The sequence below is a fragment of the Elephas maximus genome, chromosome 2 (genome assembly GCF_024166365.1).
Source record: "Elephas maximus indicus isolate mEleMax1 chromosome 2, mEleMax1 primary haplotype, whole genome shotgun sequence".
In the NCBI taxonomy this organism is placed as follows: domain Eukaryota; kingdom Metazoa; phylum Chordata; class Mammalia; order Proboscidea; family Elephantidae; genus Elephas; species Elephas maximus.
In genome coordinates, this window is record NC_064820.1 from 88805633 (window position 1) to 88827714 (window position 22082).

A 22082-nucleotide genomic window follows, 5' to 3' on the forward strand; every position below is an offset into this window, starting at 1 on the left:
CTGCAGTGAAGCCGTCCGGGCCAGGGCTTTTTTTTGTTGGAAGTTTTTTGATTACCGTTTCAATCTCTTTTTTTGTTATGGGTCTATTTAGTTGTTCTACTTCTGAATGTGTTAGTTTCGGTAGGTAGTGTTTTTCCAAGAATTCATCCATTTCTTCTAGGTTTTCAAATTTGTTAGAGTACAATTTTCCGTAGTATTCTGAAATGATTCTTTTAATTTCATTTGGTTCTGTTGTGATGTGGTCCTTCTCATTTCTTATTCGGATTATTTGTTTCCTTTCCTGTATTTCTTTAGTCAGTCTAGCCAATGGTTTATCAATTTTGTTAATTTTTTCAAAGAACCAGCTTTTGGCTTTGTTAATTCTTTCAATTGTTTTTCTGTTCTCTAATTCATTTAGTTCAGCTCTAATTTTTATTATTTGTTTTCTTCTGGTGCCTGATGGGTTCTTTTGTTGCTCACTTTCTATTTTTAAATTCATTTTTATGGCAATTACATTCCTCTAACATTTTGCTCAGTTTGGCATCCTGACATGTTTCAGAAATATTACCTTTGGCATATATTACAAAACGCAAGTGATTCACTGCAAGCAATACTAATGCTTCTCATTTGAATAAGAAAAGATAGACATTCCAGCCATATATCACATGATATTACATGGCATTACATTTTAGACTTGGCTGAGAAATTCTGTCTTTACAAAATGAGCCAAGAAATGGAAATATCATTTTAAGAGATATTGGTAATTTAATTCCCAACAAGTTAAAAAAGAAATCAGTCATTCATTTTAATATTTTCGAGAAACTTCCTCAGGGTGAGATACTTCTTTTGACAAATCTAGCCTTTGATTGGCACTATTCATTGTTAATTAGATGGTGGCAGTACAATTCTGATTTAAGTTGTAGTTGTTGAGTGTGTGTATTTTTTAACGTACTGTGAAATCAAGCTAACAGAACGTAGGGATCTGTGCAATCGTACTACTGAGACCATTAAGCCATTTTTAGTGAGGCTGTCGTTGTCTGGAGAAGTTTTATTGTATCCGCTTATACTATAGCCTTCAGTTCTACAGACAGGTCCTTATTCTGCCATTAACCTTTCCTCTTTAATTCACATTATTTGTTTATTCCACAAATATTTATTGAGCACCTGTATTTTGCAAAGCAGTCTATAGCCAACTCTTTGGGCATAATAACCTCAAAATTCAGGGACTGAAAGTAGCACCAAGATCATTTATCATAACTCTGACTTTCCACAAATTAAATTAAGAAACTGAGGGCCTAAGAGGTGCAGTGACCTGACCAAAATCTTGATGTGGTTGAACATAAAGATCATCATTCCTCCTAGTAAACCATGTTGCCCATGAAAAACTGTCTGAAAATCTACCCGAAACTTAAATATTGATATAGTATTTAGAGATTCCTAAAGGGGTAAACCACTGTTTATGAGCTAATTATATCACAAACTCCTGGCCTTCAAGCTACTTACAGAATTTTTAGAATAAAAAGATGAGTTGATAAAATTATAGAAGGACATAAAGTTTAACTGAAATCTGATTGAAGGCAGTGATCGTGCGTTACCTTTATCATTTTTTGTTATATTTCAGTAACATGGTGAGCTGCTCATGGTACATACTCAACAAATATTTATTAGATGAATAAAACTATATATCAAAATAGAGTGTGCAGGCATTAAGTACTCTAAGTGCTCAGACAAAAGAAAAATCAGTCTGGATGTGGGCATTCAAAAAAGTCTTCATGGAAGATTTAGAATTTAAACTGGGCCGTGACTAATGTCTGTAATTTAATTAGACATAGAGGAACTCCCAGGTTTCAAATTACTTGTTAGCTCACTTTCCATTAAGACTTTAGATACAGATTCTCTACTGTATTTGCTTTCAAATTTCACCTTTAAGCACAAATGCTTGAAACAAGAATTCTTGAAGGTTTCTACCAGAAAAAAAATATGATCAGTATGCTAAGATACATGTACAAGGATTTTAATTGCTGTGGTGTTTATAGGAGCACTAAAAAAGTGGAACCAACCCAAATACCCATCAATGAGATAATGGTTAGCATATCCAAATTAAAATTAGTGATAAACATTGATCTATACTTTTCACCAAAGGTATCTCTAATATACTGTAGAGTAAAAATTAGCAGGTTGCCAAACCACTTATATAGAATGATCCTGTTTTTGTAAGTATATATATGAAAATACAATTTCAAATAATATAAAATAGGATAATGGATATTTTTATTTTCTTCTTTATGCTTTTCAGGATTGAAGCCTTACAATAAGCATTTATTGCATATAAAAATGATCAGACTTTGGTTGTGGGGAGACTTCTAAATTTATTCTGTTTATTTACCACAGATTTGAAAACTATAGGACAATGATCTCCATTCATTGAACAAATCTTTCCTGAGCACCTATTAGGTACTAGATACTGAAAGCAAATGACTCAAAAAATCTATTTCTTAAGCTCCTCATGACTTCAGAAGAAGACAAGAATCATAAACAGAGCACCAGGAATCTATTTCCTTCAGCGTTGTAACTTCACTGATTTTGTCTTACACTGTTTTTTTTTTTAACTAAATTGATGGATCTCTGTGTTTTTTGTTGCAGTATCTAGACTATGAATAAAATTACAGAGATTTTTCCATGTCTGACTTTTTCATTGAAATAATTCAAATCTCTCTCTTGCCTAGGAGGAGAAAAAGCAACTCCAATACATATAGGGTCAGAGAAAAATGTTGAATGTGTTTTGAGTTGACATTGAAAACTTATACATGTAATAATTATACCTTTATTCTGTACAATATCATTTTCTATTCTCCTCCTATATGATCTGTTTTTAGGCATTTAGTTACATGTTACAATAATTATGTCTATACTTATTGTTAATTTTATCATCGAATCTCCCAGAGGGTAGCACTTGTCATTTTGACACTGCATTAATGCCTAGCCCCTTGGCATTCCTGGGAGAGTAATGCTATCTGAACTTGGCTTGCTCAGGTTGAGGCAGAACGCATGCCCTAGGTCTAGTGGCAGGCAGCCAGCCATGGTTAATTGCGTGCAGTCAGAAGATGGTGGATTCATTTCTATTAATCTACTGAGCAGCTAAGTATGGATACAAGTTTTTTAAAATACTAGTAATCTAAAGGATGTTTCAGTATTTTTAATTCGTGGTTCTTTTAAGTTAAGGAGTCTATTAGCAGAAACTCTTTGTAGTTTATGCAGTATCAGGAGCTAATAATAACAGCTTCCATATGTTCTGTAGCAGTTGACAAGCATTTTCATATACATCACTTCATTTAATCTTTAGACCACCTGGGAGGCAAATATTATTATCCCCATTTCACAGATTAGAGAGCAAAAGTCCATTTAGGTTAAATGATTTCACTAAGGCTACATAAATAGCTAATGAGAAATAGGAAAAAAAATAACAAACCAAACCCATTGCCGTCAAGTCGACTCCAACTCATAGCGACCTCATAGGACAGAGTAGAATTGTCCTGTAGGGTTTCCAGTGAGTGACTGGTGGATTCAAACTGCTGACCTTTTGGTTAGCAGCCGAGCTCTTAACCATTGCACCACAGGGGCTCCAACCTGGATTCAAATCTGTGTCCTCAGTCCCATGCTTTTTCATCTATACTAAGTTGCTGCTACAAGTTGTCCTCTGCCTTTCAAGTTGGAAGTATGGGAGATCACTGAGTATTACTGAGTTGACTCAACCTAATGATAATTGTTCCTGGAGCCACATCAAATTGTTAATATTAAGCATATTTTATTTAGGTTCTGTAGAATACAACTGACAAGGTTTATACAACTATATAAACATAACTTACTAAGCTTTACTTCTATCTGAGCTCTGTTACGCTCCAGCTCGCCTTTCCCAAGGCTGGTTAACAGTGATCATTGCATTGAACAAGCCTGTTATCCTAGGATAAAAAGAAAAATTTACTATAAATGTAAATGTTGATCCACTGAGGTAGTTGTCATTGTAGTTGTTAGGTGCCTTCAAGTCAGTTCCGACTTATAGAGACCCTATCTGTGTACAGCAGAACGAAACACTGCCCAATCCCCAGCCATCCTCACAACCGTTGCTGTGTTTGAGCCAGTATGTCAATCAGTCTTGTCAAGAATCTCCCTCTTTTTTTGCTGACCCTCTACTTTACTAAGCATGATGTCCTTCTCCAGGGACTAGTCCTCCTGATAACATGTCCAAAGTATGTGAGATGAAGTCTCTCCATCCTTGCTACTAATGAGCATTCTGGCTGTAATTCTTCCAAGACAGATTTGATAATTTTTCTGGCACTCCATGGCATATTGAGTATTCTTCATCAATACTCAAAAGCATCATTTCCTCTTCACTCTTCATTATACATTGACCAGCTTTCATATGCATATGAAATGACTGAAAGCACCACGGCTTGGATTAGGCGCACCTTAGTTCTCAAAGTGACATCTTTGCTTTTAAACACTTTAAAGAGGTCTTTTGCAGCAGATTTGCCCAGTGCAATAAAGAAAAATATGTCGTTTGAATTCTTGAGTGCTGCTTCCATGGGCGTTGATTGTGGGTCCAAGTGAAATCAACTTCAATAGTTTCTCTGTTTATCATGATGCTGCTTATTGGTCCAGTTGTGAGGATTTTTGTTTTCTTTATGTTAAAGTGTAATCCATACTGAAGGTGTGGTCTTTGATCTCCATCAGTAAGCACTTCGAGTCCTCCTCACTCAGCAGCAATGTTATATCATCTGCATATTACAGGTTGTTAATGAGTTTGCCTCCAATCCTGAGGTTGTGTTCTTCATATAGTCCAGCTTCTCGGATTATTTGTCCAGCATACAGATTGACTAAGTAGGGAGAAAGAATACAACCCTGACACACACCTTCCCTGATTTTAAACTACACAGTTCTGTTCTGTTCAAATGACTGCCTCTTGGTCTATGTACAGGTTCCCCATGGGCCTAATCAAGTGTTCTGGAATTCCCGTTCTTTGCAGTGTTATCCATAATTTGTTATGATCCACACAATCGAATGCCTTTGCATAGTCAATAAAACATAGGTAAACATCTTTGTGGTATTCCCTGCTTCCCGCCAGGATCCATTTGCCATCAGCAATGATATCCCTTGTTCTTCTGAATCTAGTTTGAATTTCTGTCACTTCCTTGGCAATGTACTGCTGCAACCGCTTTTGAGTTATCTTCTGCAAAATTTTACTTGCATGTGATATTAATAATTCTGTTCAATAATTTCCGTATTCTGTTGGATCACCTTTCTTTGGAATTGGCACAAATATAGATCTCTTTCAGTCGTTTGCCCAGGTAGCTGTCTTCCAGATTTCTTGGCATAGACAAGTGAGCACTTTCAGCCTTGCATCCATTTGTTGAAATATCTCAGTTGGATTCCATCAGTCCCTGGAGCCTTGTTTTTCACCAATGCCTTCCATGCAGCTTGGACTCCTTTCTTCAGTACCATCAGTTCTTGATCATATGCTGCCTCCTGAAATGGTTGAATGTCAGCCAGTTCTTTTTGGTACTGTGACTCTGTGTATTCCTTCCACCTTCTTTTGATGCATTGTTCAATATTTTTCCCATAGAATCATTCAATATTGTAACTCAAGGCTTGAATTTTTTCTTCAGTTCTTTCAGCTTGAGAAATGCTGAGTGTGTTCTTCCCTTTTGGTTTTCTAACTTAAGGTCTTTGCACATGTCATTATAATACTTTTTCTTCTCAAGCCGACCTGTGAAATCTTCTGTTAAGCTGTTTTACTTCATCATTTCTTCCTTTCACTTTAGCTACTTAACATTCAAGAGCATGTTCCAGAGTCTCTTCTAACATCTGTTTTGGTCTTTCCTCTCTTTCTTGTCTTTTTAATGACCTTTTTGCTCTCTTTATGTTTGAAGTCCTTGATGTCATTCCACAAATCTAGTTTTCAGTCATTAGTATTCAGTGCTTCAAATTTATTCTTGAAATGGTTTGTAAATTCAGGTGGTATATACTCAAAGTCATAGTTTGGCTCTTGTTGGGCTTGTTTTTTCTTCAGCTTCAACCTAAACTTGCATATGAGCAATTGATAATCTGTTCTACAGTCATCCCTTGGCCTTGTTCTGACTGATGATATTGAGCTTCTGCATCATCTCTTTCCACAGATGTAGTTGATATGATTTCTGTATATTCCTTCTGGCCTGGTCCACGTGTATAGTTGCTGTTGATGTTGGTGAAAAGAGGTATTTGCAATGAAGAACTCTTTGGTCTTGCAAAATTCAATCCTGCAATCTCCGGCATTGTTTCTGTTACCAAGGCCATATCTTCCAACTACCAATCCTTCTTCTTTGTTTCTAACTTTCATATTCCAATCACCAGTAATTATTAATGCATCTTGATTGCATGTTTCATCAATTTCAGGCTGCAAAAGTTGGTAGAAATCTTCAGTTTCTTCATCTGAAGTATTAGTATTTGGTGCATAAATTTGAATAATAATTGTATTAACTTGTCTGCCTTATAGGTGTTTGGATATTATCCTATCACTCACAGCGTTGTACTCCAGGATAGATCTTGATGAATGTGATGCCATTCCTCTTCAATTTGTCATGCCTGATCTAGTAAACCTTATGATTGTCTGATTCAGTAGTACTGAACCTGAATAAAATTTAGATACTAAGTGAAGATATTTAGATTCATTAAATGAGTATGAGCCAACAACACCTCACCAACAACCACTGTAAATGTTAAGGAAACCAAAACACCAAACCTGTTGCCATAGAGTCAATTCCCACACATAGCAACCCTATAGGCCAGAGTAGAAGTGCCCTATGGGGTTTCCAAGGAGTGGCTGGTAGATTCAAACTCCCAACCTTTTGGTTAGTAGCCAGGCACTTAACCACTGTACCACCCGGGCTCTACACACATAAATGCTAAAAGCCATCATTAATTATATACACACTTATAATTAAATAGACCACTAAAGGAAATTCTTGTGGCCCAGAAATTTCTACCGTTAAGAAATTAAAATGATGTTAATGGATAGAATTTAAGGAAGCAGAAAGAAAATGTAATCATGATGGAATCATTAAAGGCCTGGCTTGAGAAACATCCTATATCTTGGCATAAAATGACTGCAGCACGAAGGGCATTTTATTTCTTGACCATAATGATGAGTCTTTTTGTAGGCCTTTGAGTTTTTTGTTAACACAGAGACAGATTAATTTTTTTTTTTTAACTTTTCCAGAGTATTTTTTTTCTTTTTAACCTCTTTTTTTTTTTAATTGTCCTTTAGATGAAGGTTTACAGAGCAAATTAGTTTATCATTAAGCAATGAATACACATATTATTTTGTGACATTGGTTGCCAACATAGCAACATATCAACACTCTCCCCTCCTTAACCTTGGGTTCCTGTTTCTATTCATCCAGCTTTCCTGTTCCCTCCTCCCTTCTCGTCCTTGCCCTTGAGCTGGTGTGCCCATTTAGTCTTGTATACATGGTTGACCTACGTGTATTATTGCTTATTTAATGGGCCTGTCTACTCCTTGGCTAAAGGGTGAACCTCAGGAGTGACTTCAGTACTGAGTTAAAAGGATGTTCAGAGCCATACTCTTGGGGTTTCTCCAGTCTCTGTCAAGTAGTAAATCTGGTCTTTTTTTGTGAGTTAGAATTTTGTTCTACATTTTGCTCCAGCCTCTGTCTGGGCCCCTCTATTGTGATCCCTGTCATAGCAGTCAATGGTGGTAGCCGGGCACCATCTAGTTGTGCTGGACTCAGTCTGGTGGAGGCTGTGGTAGTTGTGTTCCATTAGTCCTTTGGACTAATCTTTCCCTTGTATCTTTGGTTTTCTTTATTCTCCCTTGCTCCAGACAGATTGGGACCAGTAGACATATCTTAGATGGCCACTCACAAGCTTTTAAGACCCTAGATGCTACTCACCAAAGTAGGATGTAGAACATTTACCTTATAAACTATGCTATGCCAATTGAGCTAGATGCCGCCTGAGACCATGGTCCCCAGCCCTTAGCCCAGTAACTTGATCCCTCAGGGAGTTTGGATGTGTCTATGAAGCTTCTATGACTTTGCCCTGGTCAGGTTTTACTAGTTTCCCCACTATTGTGTACTGTCTTAACCTTCACCAAAGTTTCCACTTATCTATTGTCTAAGTTAGTGATTTTCCCTCCCACCTCTCCCCTTCCTCCCTCGTAACCATCAAAGATTAGTTTTGTGTGTGTGTAAACTTTTTCATTAGTTTCTATAATAAAGTTAATTATTAGTTTTTATATACAATTTTTTTTTATATACAGTGTCCTTTTGTGATTGACTTATTTTACTTATATAACTTATTTCACTGATAATGCACTGTAGATTCATCCCATTGTGAGATGTTTCACAGATTCATTATTGTTCTTTATCATTGTGCAGTATTCCATTGGGTGTACGTACTATATAGTTTGTTCATCCATTCATTTGTTGATGGTCATTTAGGTTATTTCCATCTTTTTGCTGTTGTGAATAATGCTCCAATGAACATGGGTATGCATATGTCTATTCCTGTGATGGCTTTTATTTCTCTAGGCTGTATTCCTAGGAGTGGGATTGCTGGATCGTATGGTATTTCTAGTTCTAGCTTTTTAAGGAAGTACCATATCATTTTCCAAAATGGTTGTATCATTTTACATTCCCACTAGCAGTGCATAAGAGTTCCAGTCTCCCTGCAGCCTCTCCAATATTTGTTATTTTCTGTTTTTTATTTTATTTTATTTTATTTTTTGATTCATGCCAGTAATGTTGGGGTGAGATGGTATCTCACTGCAGTTTTGATTTGCACTTCTCTAATGGCTTTTTTTTTTTTTTTTTTAATGGCTAGTGATTACGAGCATTTCCTCACTTGCCTGTTGGCTGCCTGAATGCTTTCTTTGCTGAAGTGTCTGTTCATATCCTTTGTCCATTTTTTAACTGAATCATTTGTCTTTTTGTGGTAGAGATGTTGGATTTTCCTATAAATTTTAGAGATTAGGCCTTTGTCGAATATGTCATGGCCAAAAATTTTTCCTAGTCTGTAGGCTCTATTTTTACTTTTTTGGTAAAGTCTTGTAAAGAGCATAAGTGTTTAATTTTTAGAAGATTCCAGTTATATAGCTTATCTCCTGGTGTTTGTGTATTATTAGTTATAGTTTGTATCGTATTTATGCTGTGTATTAGGGCCTCTAGCATTGACCCTATTTTTTCTACCATGATTTTTATAGTTTGGGGTTTTATATTTAGGTCTTTGATCCATTTTGAATTCATTTTGTGTATGGTGTGAAGTATGTGGCCTTTTTCATTTTTTTACAGGTAGACATCCAGTTTTGCCAGCACCATTTGTTAAAAAGAAAAGGCAGATTAATTCTATAGCTATTATGGAGCTTCAATCCCTTTCATCTTTCTTTCTTTATGGTTAACACATAATAGGGAAATAAATTCTCTAAAGGAATTCTGAAAACAGGATTGAACTTATTTCACTTATGTATCACTTAGTCTTCTCTTATTCTATAATGGACTTTTTTTTTAATAAAATTATCTTTATTTTCTTTTTATTCTAGGCATGATCCTTCACTACCTCAGACACTGAAAAAGGAGCACAGCTCAGCTGAAAACATGTCCTTAGAAACTCTAAGAAACACCAGTCCAGAAGACCTCTTTGATGAGATTTAACTGTCTCAGAAAAGTACTTTGATGTTTGCTTGATTATGTTTTCTATTCATTTCTTTAAACTGAAAAAGCAAAATTTCAGCTCAGCAGCAGCTATTACTGCACCTTACAGTTTAATTACATACACACTGAATTGAAACCATTGTGCAAAATGGATTACACATGTATATGAAGATATGATTTGATGACAGTGGCACATTATTCTAAACTATTCATTCACCATGCCTATAATTACATAAAACCTCAGACTTTTTGTTGCAGAAGACACATTTATCCTTATTCACTTCACACATATAATATGTGGTAGCTGTCTAACAACCTGTCTAGGAAGATTTGGAAATAGGACAAAGAAATCATCTTTTAATAAAGGTCCACAGTTCTTTTCTGAATAGTCATATTCTGAACAATGATGTTTCAGCATTTTTGGGGGGGATAATGTCTGAAATCTGTTCTTAGTTTGTACATAAACAATCAAAATATCTGATAATGAAATTTCTAAGGCACTGAAGATTTTACGTTTTTTGTAAAATTTGTCATGTAGCTTAACTTGTTCATTTCCTATAGTAACAGACCTTTATGAAGTGCTTATTAATGTAACAGTAGTGTCCTTTTTGTTTAAAAAGCATATTTTTCAAGGATTATTGATAAAAGATATTTATTTTACATATACAAGGGCCCTCCTGGAAGACAGGGACTTTGTCATATTCAGTGATCAATTCTCAGTGACATTTGGCTCTATTTTTATTAGTATTCACTTTTTCTACATCCTAATCTCTCATTCTATCTTCAGTTCTCTCCAACTGAACATTCATTTCCTCAATGATATGCAAAGTTAACAATGACCACCATGTTGCTAAATATAATGGTTGATTCTCAGCCCTGCTTTTACTAAGCCTCTCAGCCACATTTCACACATTTGATCCCTCCTTCTTCAGGAAACATTTTCTTTACTTTACTTCTGCAGTGCCATATGCTTTTTGTATTCCTCCTTCTTTTTGGCCACTTTTTTTTAGATTTCTTGGCTGACTCCGTTTCCTATGCCCAAGAGTTAAACATCGGAATCCCCTGGCGTCAGTCTTCACTGTTCTTCTCTTCATTACCCACATTGTTGTCTTTCTAGGTTATTTGTGGCTTTAAATATCATATATACACTAATATCACCAAAATTGGTATATTTCTGTCTATATAGTCAAATATACATACGTACATATGTTATAGATGTGTATGTATACACACACACATATATAAAATTTATGATTTATGTATTGCAGAAGAAGTTTCTAAATATTTCTTTGTATCAAATTTTGGCACATCTTGGCATCTTTTTTCAAATTCAGATACATACATCTGTCTACTTGATACCTTCATTCCCATCCAAAGCAAAGATTTGATTATATCCTTACCATCATTTCTTTCTCAGCCTTCCCTGTCCAGTAAACTTCAGTGCCATTTACCTAGTTGCTTCAAACTAAAACCCCAGGAATCGTCTTGTGCCTCTCCTCCCATCCCCCAGCTCTGTTGTTTTTACCTCCAAAATACAACTTGATTCTATCTGCTTCTCTCTATCTCTACTACATCTGCCTCCTGACTGGCTTCCCTGCTAAATTCTCTACTCCCCTACAACCCAGCCATGCAATTTTTAAAATCTTAAATAAGATCATTTCACTGCTGGGATTAAAACCCTCTAACCCACTGCTCTTTGAATAAAATCCATACCCCTTACCATGACCTACAAGGTCTGATACGATACGGCCACTACCCTCCCAACCTTACTTCACACTCCTTTCTCTTAACTCACCTTGCCCCTTTCCTGCCTGTCAGGTAGGCCAGATCTCAGAACCCTCATCTGGAATCTCATCTTCACATGACTGGTTTCTTCTTGTCTTTCAAATAGCAAATCAAATGTTACCTCCTCAGAGGTACCTTCCCTGAAACACTCTTTAAAGTTGTGCTTCTTACCAGTCACCCTCTGTCCTATTAGCATGTTTTGTTTTGTTTCACTGTGCATATCTCTCTGCAGTTACTTTTTCACATCTTTCTCTCCCCATAGAATGTAAGCCCCATCATAGCAGGGACATGTCCATCTGCTTTATCTCTCTATACCCAGCACCAAGAATAAGGCTGGGTTCATAGGAGCTTTGTAAGTATTTGTTGAATGAATAAATGAATTTTGATCACAAAGTAGACACTCCAATTTTTCTTTAAGTTATTTAACCATTTTGAAAAGAAGCTCATTGAAAGAGTAGAATCTAGCATGATGATTTGATACAAGGAAATAATTGTTCAGAGAGGTCAAGTGCCTTTTGTGATAAATTAGTTATAAATTATATATATGTATGTATTATGTATATATTTATAAGTCTGACTATAAAGAGAAAATAAGAAAGGAATTACACATTATTATTTATATCAAGAACAAGATTTGACCAAGTCAATGGAATGACAAAGTATTTTAAAGAGAAATTTTATTGCATTTTATTTCATAGTGGCTTAAATTTAAGAGGAAAAATTAAAATTAAACATAAAATGTAAAAATATAAATATAAAATATAAATTTGTATTCAGCTATATTAAGATGTCACTATAATATTGAGCTTTATATAATCCAAACTTGTATCTATTCAAGAATTTTGTACATAAAGCACCAGAATCTTAATATTATCTCACCTGCATAGACCACAAACAGAGCCAGTGTATCATTGACCTAAATCAGTATCCCAATCAGTATACAACTGCCAATTATGTGTGTGTGTTTTAAGTGTAGAGAAGAAGAAACAGAAAGGAATTTTGGGTTCCCTCTCACTAGTAGGGGGAAGGAGGTATAGGGAAAGTGTTTCGTAATCAGTCGTAACAATGCAGAGTCTATAAAGTTCATATTATTTAGAAAACCGTGACTGTATTTTTTTCAGCACAGTGGATCTTTTCAACCATTGCTGTGCATCAGGTTGATTCGGTTGTTTAGGACAGAGCATAATAAGCCCATAATTATGGGTTTCTCCTTTATATTTAGTGCAGAAAAACCGAATAGATGATTTTATATTTCTTGCCCTGTGTAGATAGATAGTTATAGATTTGATATTAAGATGTCCAGATCTAGTCATTCCACACCATGTTTTTCCTCACATATCTCCATCATCTGTACTCTAAAACAGAGCCCTGGTGGTGCAGTGGTTAAGAGATTGGCTGCTAGCAAAAGGTCAGCAGTTCAAATCCACTTCTTGGAAATTCTGCTCCTTGGAAACTCTATGGAGCAGTTCTACTCTGTCTTATAGGGTCACTATGAGTTGGAATCAACTCAATGGCAGTGAGTTTGTTTTTTGCTTATTTGTTTGTTTTTGGTATACTCTAAAACAGATTGTTGTGCAAAGAACACTGAATTGAAAATCAGAAGAAATGAGTCCAAATGCAACTTGGCTTTTTTGACCTTAGTACCCTCACCTCTAAAACTAGGAGGTTGCATCACTGAAGCGTTTTGTTTTTTCTATTTTTCAGCTTAAATTTAAATAATTCTTAACCCTTCCATCAGATGATATGGCTCAGGCCTCATTAGGGAAATTTCCTGAAAGAAAAAAGTCCCTTCTCAGGAAGGGATGTCTTCATTACATAGTTTTAAAAGGTCAGGAAACTACTGTAGAAAATATTTTTCTTAGTGGCCTATAACTGAAATTTATAAAATACTAAACCCTGTGTTTTTGAGCCAAGCAGCTCTTTATTGGGCTTAAGTTTGATTCAACAGATGTTTAGTAAGGATCAGTTATGCACAAAATATATAACTGGGCCATGTGGAGAACTTAAGGATAAATTCAGCTATTCCACAAAATATCAGTGAGCATTTGTGCCAAGCTCTGTTCTGGTCACTAGTGGTGTGGCAGTGAATAATACAGCAAGTACTCTGTTCTTGCTGAGCTTATATTCTAGTGAATAAAACATGTGGCCTGCTCTCAAATAATTGAGGATATGGGATGGAGTGAGGAAAAAGATTCAGGCCTGAAACGACCATAGAATGAACTATTATATAAAGCAATGGTAGGATATGTGGCATTAAGAGAAGATTAAAAACTTACAAGTTATGGGTGAGGATCCATAGAAGACAAAAGACCCAATGGGGAGGTTAATAGAAATTGGGAGGGGTTGGTGGAGTGATCTGATGATAAGGCCACCTGCCTTGGATCAGATGAGAGTAGAGAAGGTGTTGGGCTGGGGAAAGGTGTGGGCTTAATGCCTAAGTTTGTAATTGTGGGTCATCAGAATGAAGAAGACAAGTTAGAAGATATCCACAAGGAATGTTAACCAAGGGCATTTAAGAACGTCAACAGTGAACCAAGTGTGTAATAAAGACATGTCAAGAATTAAGCTCCACAGTTCTAACTGGTATTTCCTTGCAAGGTATGAGCTGTCAAGAAAACTTAAGGTCATGACCCATCCTGGACTTCTGGGAATGGAAAAGGAAGGGGCCATCAAGGGGCCTTCTGATAGACACTGCCCAGAGGAGAAGTCAACCCCCATCCTTTCATGGCTCTGTCATTCTTATACTTGGTATTATTTATAGAATCCATTTTTAACAAAATGAAATTAAATATCTGACATCTAAACTCATGAAAGACCTCATGAACTTACCTACAAGTCATGAAATCTAAAAAAAAAAAAAAAGATAATTAACATATTTTATACTCATTTCAGTGATTTTGTAAGGGAGAATGGCAATCACAAAAGAACTATTCATGCATCCATTTGTAGCTATTGTTTGAATTAAAAATTTTCACAGCTTATCTGACAGCTTCTAATAAATACCTTTCAAGAGCAGATTTCATTTGGGAGTGTTCTATCAGCTGATTTGAAATGGGTTTCTCTGTATTTTAATAACTGGAAAAAGATATCTTAAACAATACATTAGAACAAGTGTTTGGTTGCTTCATTAACTGACCACCACCTCTTGCCGTAATTCCCAACGCTTAACCACTCAACCGAAAACACTCTTCAGCCTACTTTCTACTCGTTTTTTCCCTTTCAAATGCCTCAAATCCTCTCTTCTACCCACTATTGTCCTCTCCGACTTGCCTCTCTTCTATATGAATACAATTCAGTATGAATTTTATTATTCATATGTTGATTTTTCCTTCCTTTTTCCAAGGCGCGTTATAGTAGCCTTCCATCTCCCAATTTCAGAGAGAACTATACTTTTTGATTGTGGTTCTCTTTGGCCCAAGACTCCTTCTGGTCCTGCAGGGAAGGAGAGAGAGATTACGGCCTTATACCCATCATAATATTGGATGTTCCTATTAAGGGCAGGAGCAATTTTAGTGTCCACTGTTCCAGTAAATGGAATATAGTCTTGTCATGAACCACTTACTTTTGATTTAGAGACAGTTTCCAATGTAACTGCTATCTTAGAAACAATATAGCCAGTCAAAAAAATATAGGTGGATTAAACAATTTTTATGGTGCCTGCTCGCACAAGATTCTTCTAGGAATCTGTCTTACCGTATATTCCTCCAAAGGCAGAGCCTGAGACAAAGGCTTGCACACAGCTGATTTATCTGCGGATGTGATCATAGGGAGCAGGAGTGCAGGAAAGGGAGGTTAAAACAGGAAAGAAGGAAAAGCCAATGCAAGAGTGCCTTATTAAGCCCACTGCCCTTGTGGATGACTGATGCTCTCTCCCACTAGGATCTTCTGAGGAATCTTCCAAAAGGTTCTCAGAACTGTACGCCCAGGGATGAGAAGGATTCATTTATTGGTTGCAGTTCCCCATTGGTCAAGGGTGGCCTGGCAGAATTGGCTTCACTATATGTATGTCTGGGTTGCCATATGTGAACACACAGCAGATTCCTGCAGTCGATCCATGCTGCAGTCTTAGGGAAGGGGAAGGGCAGAAAACAAGAGTCACAAAGGTGCCAGTTGTACTTACGTAAAGTATGGCAAAGCCTGCCCAGAACTGATTGCCAACCAGTGGCTGACAATTGACACGGGGCCCGGAAGACTTTGAAGCAGTGTACAAGGGGTGTTCGATATAGTATCCATGTTTTATAGACATGACCCTGTCCCACTTCCCAGCCCCAGCCGTAGCTGATTAGATCTCAGGGAAGAAATGCAACCCATAGCCTGGCTGAACTTGGGTTCAGTGAAGAAGCAGATCTATAAGTTAGCAGAGAAAGATAATTGGGAGTGAGAGAAAAGAGCAGATAGGTGCTGAGAAGCAGAGGTGTCATGTGACCACGGAGAGAGCTTTGAAGAGTAGTTAGTACCTAGGATATTAGCGCCAGTTTCAGTCCATGCATATCCTTACAATCTGTGGTCCCCTTTTTGAGGTTTTATTAAGGGAGCTGTTCTTTAAAACAAACAGTTAACTAATAGGGAAATTGAATGTATTCTCCAGAGAAAGTTTCAATTAATTTTCAGCATTTTCAATTAACGAGTTGTCACTAGTTAATATTGCTATCGAAAGAATATTTTGGGAGACCTGTAGCCTGGATTGGAAACCCTGGTGGTGTAGTGGTTAAGTGCTACGGCTGCTACCCAAAGGGTCAGTAGTTCGAATCTGCCAGGCGCTCCTTGGAAACTCTATGGGGCAGTTCTACTCTGTCCTATAGGGTCACTATGAGTCGGAATCGACTCGACGGCACTGGGTTTGGTTTTTTGGTTTTCTGGGTAGCCTAGATTGGTATAGACAATTAAACTTTTAAATATAATGGTGATATAAAATCACTTTTATAATTAAAATTCATATAAATTTTATATGTATTTCTTAAATTCATTAAAATGACATTACATCCAGCTAAGTCTTATCTCCGTTAGATATGTCTTCAGATCACTGACAGATTTTAATGGTAGTAGTACGAATTGTCTGCGATCTTTGCAAACATAGGATAATACTGTAATTTCTTTTTAAGGCTGTGATTTCACAAAGTTGTCCCAACTGGTAGAATACATGCACATTAGTGGTACAATTTTTATTTGGTCTTATCAAATAATCAAAGACCTACCATATTTTTATGCAAATAACATAAGCCTTCTATGTTTGTTTGCCTACTGCCCCCCCCCCCACCCCCAAGTATTTTCACAAGCACCACAATGCCAGTTGTTTTTTACATGTTGCTTTTTTTTTTTCTGGGTAGGGTTAAAGACAAAAATTAGCATAGAGTGCTGAAGAAAATACCTAGAGCGGGAGGGGCAGTTGGCAAACAAACAGAAGTCATTACTTGCATAAAAATATGGTACTTTCAAGATACAACATTTTTATGTGATGACAAAGGTTTTTGTTGTTATTATTGTTTTTTCTGTTACTCTCAATTATCAAAAACCGTATGAGCATTCCAGAACCTCTACTGGGACGCAATGATGGTAGTGATGATGGGAAGGTTATTCTTAGAAGTGATGATTTTGCTATTATGTTTTGCAAATATTTAGGGTATTCAGATATGAAAATGTCCAGGTCCTCCTACTGAATAACAATGGAAACAATCTTGGTCCACTCCCCCAAAAGATACTCATCACAAATGATTTATTTTATATATATATGTATATGTATGCATGTATGTCTGTATGTATTTGTATCTGAGGAACTAAGTTTACTATGGAAGATTAGACTATTGCCATTAAATATTTATTCCCCACCACCATCATTGCATTGAATTGCTTTGGCCAAATGAATGCACTAGAAATAACAACGTAGCAGTTGTGAGCCTAGGAGTTAAGAGTTGTTACCTGATTCTGCTTGTCCCTTTGGGAACTTCCAACTACTTCTGTGAGAGGAACATGCCCCAGGTAGCTGATGCTCCTTTAGCCTGGAGCCAGAACCCACTACCATGCGGTCTTCAGGAGACCTGTTCAGCTGGGTCCAGGCTACATAAACTGAACCACCGTCAACCATGCTGACCAATGAGCATGAGAATAAATGCTTGCTATCAAAATCCACTGAGTTTTGGGGTGGTTTCTTACGTAGCAGTATTTTTACAATAGCTAACTAATACAATTACTTATAGAATAAATTTAAAGAGTCAATTTTACAACATTTGTAGGGAGCTCTTATAAACAGTATATACTTGGGACAAAAATCAGATGTCTTCTTTCTGGAAACTAGTAGTAAAGTAAGTAGGAACTAATAATGCATTTGAGGACAAGATCAGGCCAAGTTTCAGCCCTGTCTCTGCCACATGTAAACTACAAGTTACTGCTTTTTGCTGAGCTTTAGTTTGCTCATCCATACAATGGGCATTAAATGAGATAATGCACATAAAGCACTTAGCACAGTGCGTAGTACACAGTAAGTGATGCACGTATGGAAGCTGTCATCACGGTTGCTATTATTACACAATAAAATCAACCGTAATGGATCAGCACAGAGTTTTGTACAACTAGATTATCAGCTAAATTAACCCTGTCTTTGAAATGTATTAGCTCGAGCTCCCTATCCTTGGTCCTTTCTAAAGCCTGATGCTCTTCCCAAGATTTTGTGAATTCCTGTGTGATATATTTTCATAGTCACTTCTCTGAATTCCACTGGACTCTCAGTGTCACTCGTGTTTTATCAACCCTAACTTTTTCCTTTCTCAGCTCCATTCCAACCCAGGCATGGAACGCAATCCCTTTTCTTTGATCCCTAACAGAAATACCCATAAGTCTCTGTGCATAGCAGAGTTTATTGAAGATTTGTGCCGGAGAGAGGCTGTTTACATCAAAGAAAACAAGCAATTTAAATTTGATTTTATCGTAACTAACCTTTAAAGTCTTCTGGGTTTTCTACTTCAAGAATTTTCCATTGGCCACGTTTTTCCATAGGGTCCAGCCTTCTGCCATGTTATCCATCTTTTTCTCTCTCTTCCTTCCTCTTTCCTCTCCTCTCTGCTTTCCCGTAATTGTGATTGCTTTATTAGGCAGAGCAACTTTCTTTTGATAGCCCCTTGGTTTTATAAAATAGTAATGTAACATGTGAAGATATTTTCTAAAGTTATGTATTTTTTTATGTATTAATATTTTCTACTTACATCACATATGCAGTGTCATGTTAAATAAAATGAAACAAAAATGGCATAAATTCCAGGGAAAACAATGCCTGGCTGAAGTATTTTGGAGAAATAATGTGACTATCAAAAGGTAGGTGTATTTGCATGGAAGTATAAAACATTAAGAACTCCAGAGGCAAACATTGCCAGTCTCTGTCCAAATGCTCTTGAGGAAAGAAAAAAATCTACCCTAGGGTTCAAGTAATTCATTCATTCAGTTATTCATATTCTTCCTCAAATGATAAAATTAGAATTTGGCTATTCTGGCTGTAACTAGTTGCCTTCTGTTTGGAATTTCACAGAATAGTTACTTTTAACTTGGATACATATTTTCAAATGCAACAATTTATCATCCAAAGGTGATGTTTAATTAACAAGAATTTTATGTTCTGCAAAATCTTTGACATTTGAAGAAGGTAAGGGAGAGAGAAAAGTATAAAATAAAACAAACACTAGCATTTTCTTGAGAAAATCTACATAAAGTAGTGTCATGTCTATCTTGGTTTGAATTTTCCATAAGAGCCCTAACCTATCATATATGATATCCATAAATTTCATAATTGCCTGCAGTCAGGATAAGTTCAGTAAAGGTTTTTGGATGATGGTAACCCAATGTGTCATTTCACTTTCACTGTCCTTTGTATCAGTCATCTTATTTTAAGAATTTAAAATCTGGTCTATGTACAAGGACAGACTTTCAGCTTACACAAAGTTCTTTGTAGGCATGTGTGTTCATTTATTCATCAAATGTTCCTGAATATTTTGCACCAAGCACACTGCCAGGCACTGGGAATATGAAAAGAAGGGGTAAAACATCACACTAGCCTTCCAGGTATTGGAAGTCTAGATGAAAGACGGAGGAAGAAATACCAGGGTATGTGATAAGCACTATAATAGAGATATGCCCAGGATGCTCAGGGATGCAGGGAGAATCATCCTGCTCTTATATTCTGTTGGGAGAGCACAGGGAGAGGTGGTGGATGTGAAGGGAAACATGACAGAGGAGAAAGATGAAGTGTGAGCTCAATTTCAGGGATGATTTAGGGTTTGCCTGATGACCGAAGTACAGTTAGCCAAGTGTGAGACACAGAGGAATAAGAGTATGGCATATTCAGTGCCTTATGGAAACCCTGGTGGCGTGGTGGTTAAGAGCTATGGCTGCAAACCAAAAGGTCAGCAGTTCGAATCTCCCTGGGTCCTCCTTTTAAACTCTATGGGCCAGTTCTACTCTGTTCTATAGGGTCGCTATGGGTTGGAATCAACTCGACAGCAGTGGGTTTTGGTATGGCTGGAGAGGGGCTTTAAGTGAGAATGGGGACAGGTGAACTATGAGGCTGGGAAAGGAAGGTGGGATGGTCTTGAACATGACGCGAAGAGTTTAGATTTTAGCCTGAATAAACAGTTACAGAAAGATCTTAAGAGAAATAAGAGGGTGACCTGATTAGATTTATCCCTCTGGAAGGGAAAGCCAAGGACAATGTGGGGGCACAACCACATACACCCAGAAGTCTCCCATTCTCTGCAGGCCGTGTAGATCCCTGATGCTACTCCCGTTCTGTCTGGGAAATTGCCAAACCTCAGCTCACGTGAAGGAGTATCTACGGATCAGTTTTTCAACCATCTTTGGAAATTGAGAGACTCTTGGCAGAGTACTGCTTAAACCACCCACACACAGAGAGAATCCCCTCTCTAGTGCTTGTCCCTGGGGCCTTGATATAAGCGGAAGTGGTCTCCTTGTCTCCTTTAGGAGCTATTTTAAGAGCTTTTTAAGCCTTTTGTTGAAACAGCTTCCTTTCCTGAACATTCCCAACCCTGCTTTGACATTACCACTTCCAGCTCGTATGCACCTTGGGAGGAATCACCGTTGCTATCATCAGCTCACTTCTCCTTGCACCTCTTTCTAGATGTTGTAGGTGCAGCTGTGCTGTTGGCTGCAAATACATTCACATTTTTTTCCTAAGGCTTCAGCACACTGTGTGAAAGTAGCAGTTCTGGATCCAGACTTAGGGGGACTGGGAAGAAGTGAAGTTCAGCACACTGGTGCCATTCAGTGAATGTTAAACAACATAAAGCATGATGAAAAAGGTGAAAGGAGACATTGTAAACTACCTTTTATTCCCTGGAATTCTGATCCCAGGAAAACTAAAAGCTATAGAGCATTCCCACCTCCCTACCCCTGCCACAGGTATAAAGTGGCAGAAATAGCACTTTAAAAAAAAAAAATCAAAATTATATTTTGTTTTCAGGTTTCCACCAAAAACCTGGGACAATATTTCTCATTGTCTTTCTGGTAGACACACATCAGCCACTATTTCTCCCCCATTTTCAGTGGGTTAGGGCATGAGGAGGTGCTTTTTCCTTCTCACTAATGATTTTTGCAGTAACTGAGTTTTATAAGATACAAAAATCTTTTGTGAGTCAATCATCCAGTGCACTTGAAAATACTTAGGTTTTCTATCTCTTCTTTTCTTTATCAGAAAACCATTTGCAGCCAAACCTTCTATGAATAGGGCTAAATCGTACCCTAGAATCATTTTTAATGTATCTTAAATATTTAAAGGACAACCACCAGCATCCCAGGAGCCCTGACACAGGTGTCAGCTTCCCCACTCGGGGTCAGCCATCAGTCCTGCTAATAGACCACCTCCAACAGCCTCTCTGTATAAAGAAATGTAAGGTTTAGTATGATTTTATTTCATTTAATTAAAGAACAGCTGAAAATCCCATCTTGCATTTTCAACACATGGTTCCAATTAGTGCCACAGAGCAGGACCTGAATTTGATAAAAGCATTGACGGGTACCCTTGGTGCCTGTGCAATGTACTCTTTCATTTTACAAGATGGCTACCTTTTTTAGATGTTAACAAAAACTCAGAGGTACGAGTTTAGAAAGAGGTGAAGAGAGGTGAGCACAATTTTGTTTGAATTGCCTGCTGTAGACTTTTAAAACCCTGCACGAAGGTAGCTTTTTTGGTAAAATCTGCACTGGGCATTCACAGGTTGTGTGCAAAAAGCATTATGCTTCGTGAGACTTAAACTCAGATGCCATCACATGGGATATCCATCACCTCAGGAAATACCACTTACTGTACTTTAAATGTGCTTAACAGGGTCAATCTGCACAAAAGGCAATGGAAATCTCCATTCAAATAAATTGTTTCAGACCTCACTATAACTGGTGGGACATCTGCCTTCAATGGGCCTTTTCCTTAGTAAGTTTTGGAAGTTCATATATTTTTAAATAGTAAGGTAAAACTGGTGCCCCAGAATCTAATTAGATGGGAAATGCTTAATTTAGTTCATCACATCTTACCTCTTGCTAAAATAAAGGGAGCTAGGCAGGAGGAAGATGAGAGAAAATATGTGAAGTGTTTTATAACTGTTTCACATGGTGTGTGTT

General features: G+C 37.1%; 1 protein-coding gene across 4 annotated transcripts in view; it reads left to right on the forward strand.

Moving 5' to 3' along the window:
• The window catches only part of XRCC4 (X-ray repair cross complementing 4), a 321890-nt gene extending 310026 nt beyond the window's left edge, over positions 1 to 11864 (forward strand). For all 4 annotated transcript variants that reach the window (XM_049867100.1, XM_049867091.1, XM_049867097.1 and 1 more), the window contains one exon: positions 9572 to 11864. In XM_049867100.1, coding sequence (XP_049723057.1) covers positions 9572 to 9683 — 112 coding nt within the window. In that variant the 3' untranslated portion in view covers positions 9684 to 11864. The remainder of the gene's footprint in view (positions 1 to 9571) is intronic.
• The last annotated feature ends 10218 nt before the right edge of the window (positions 11865 to 22082 follow it).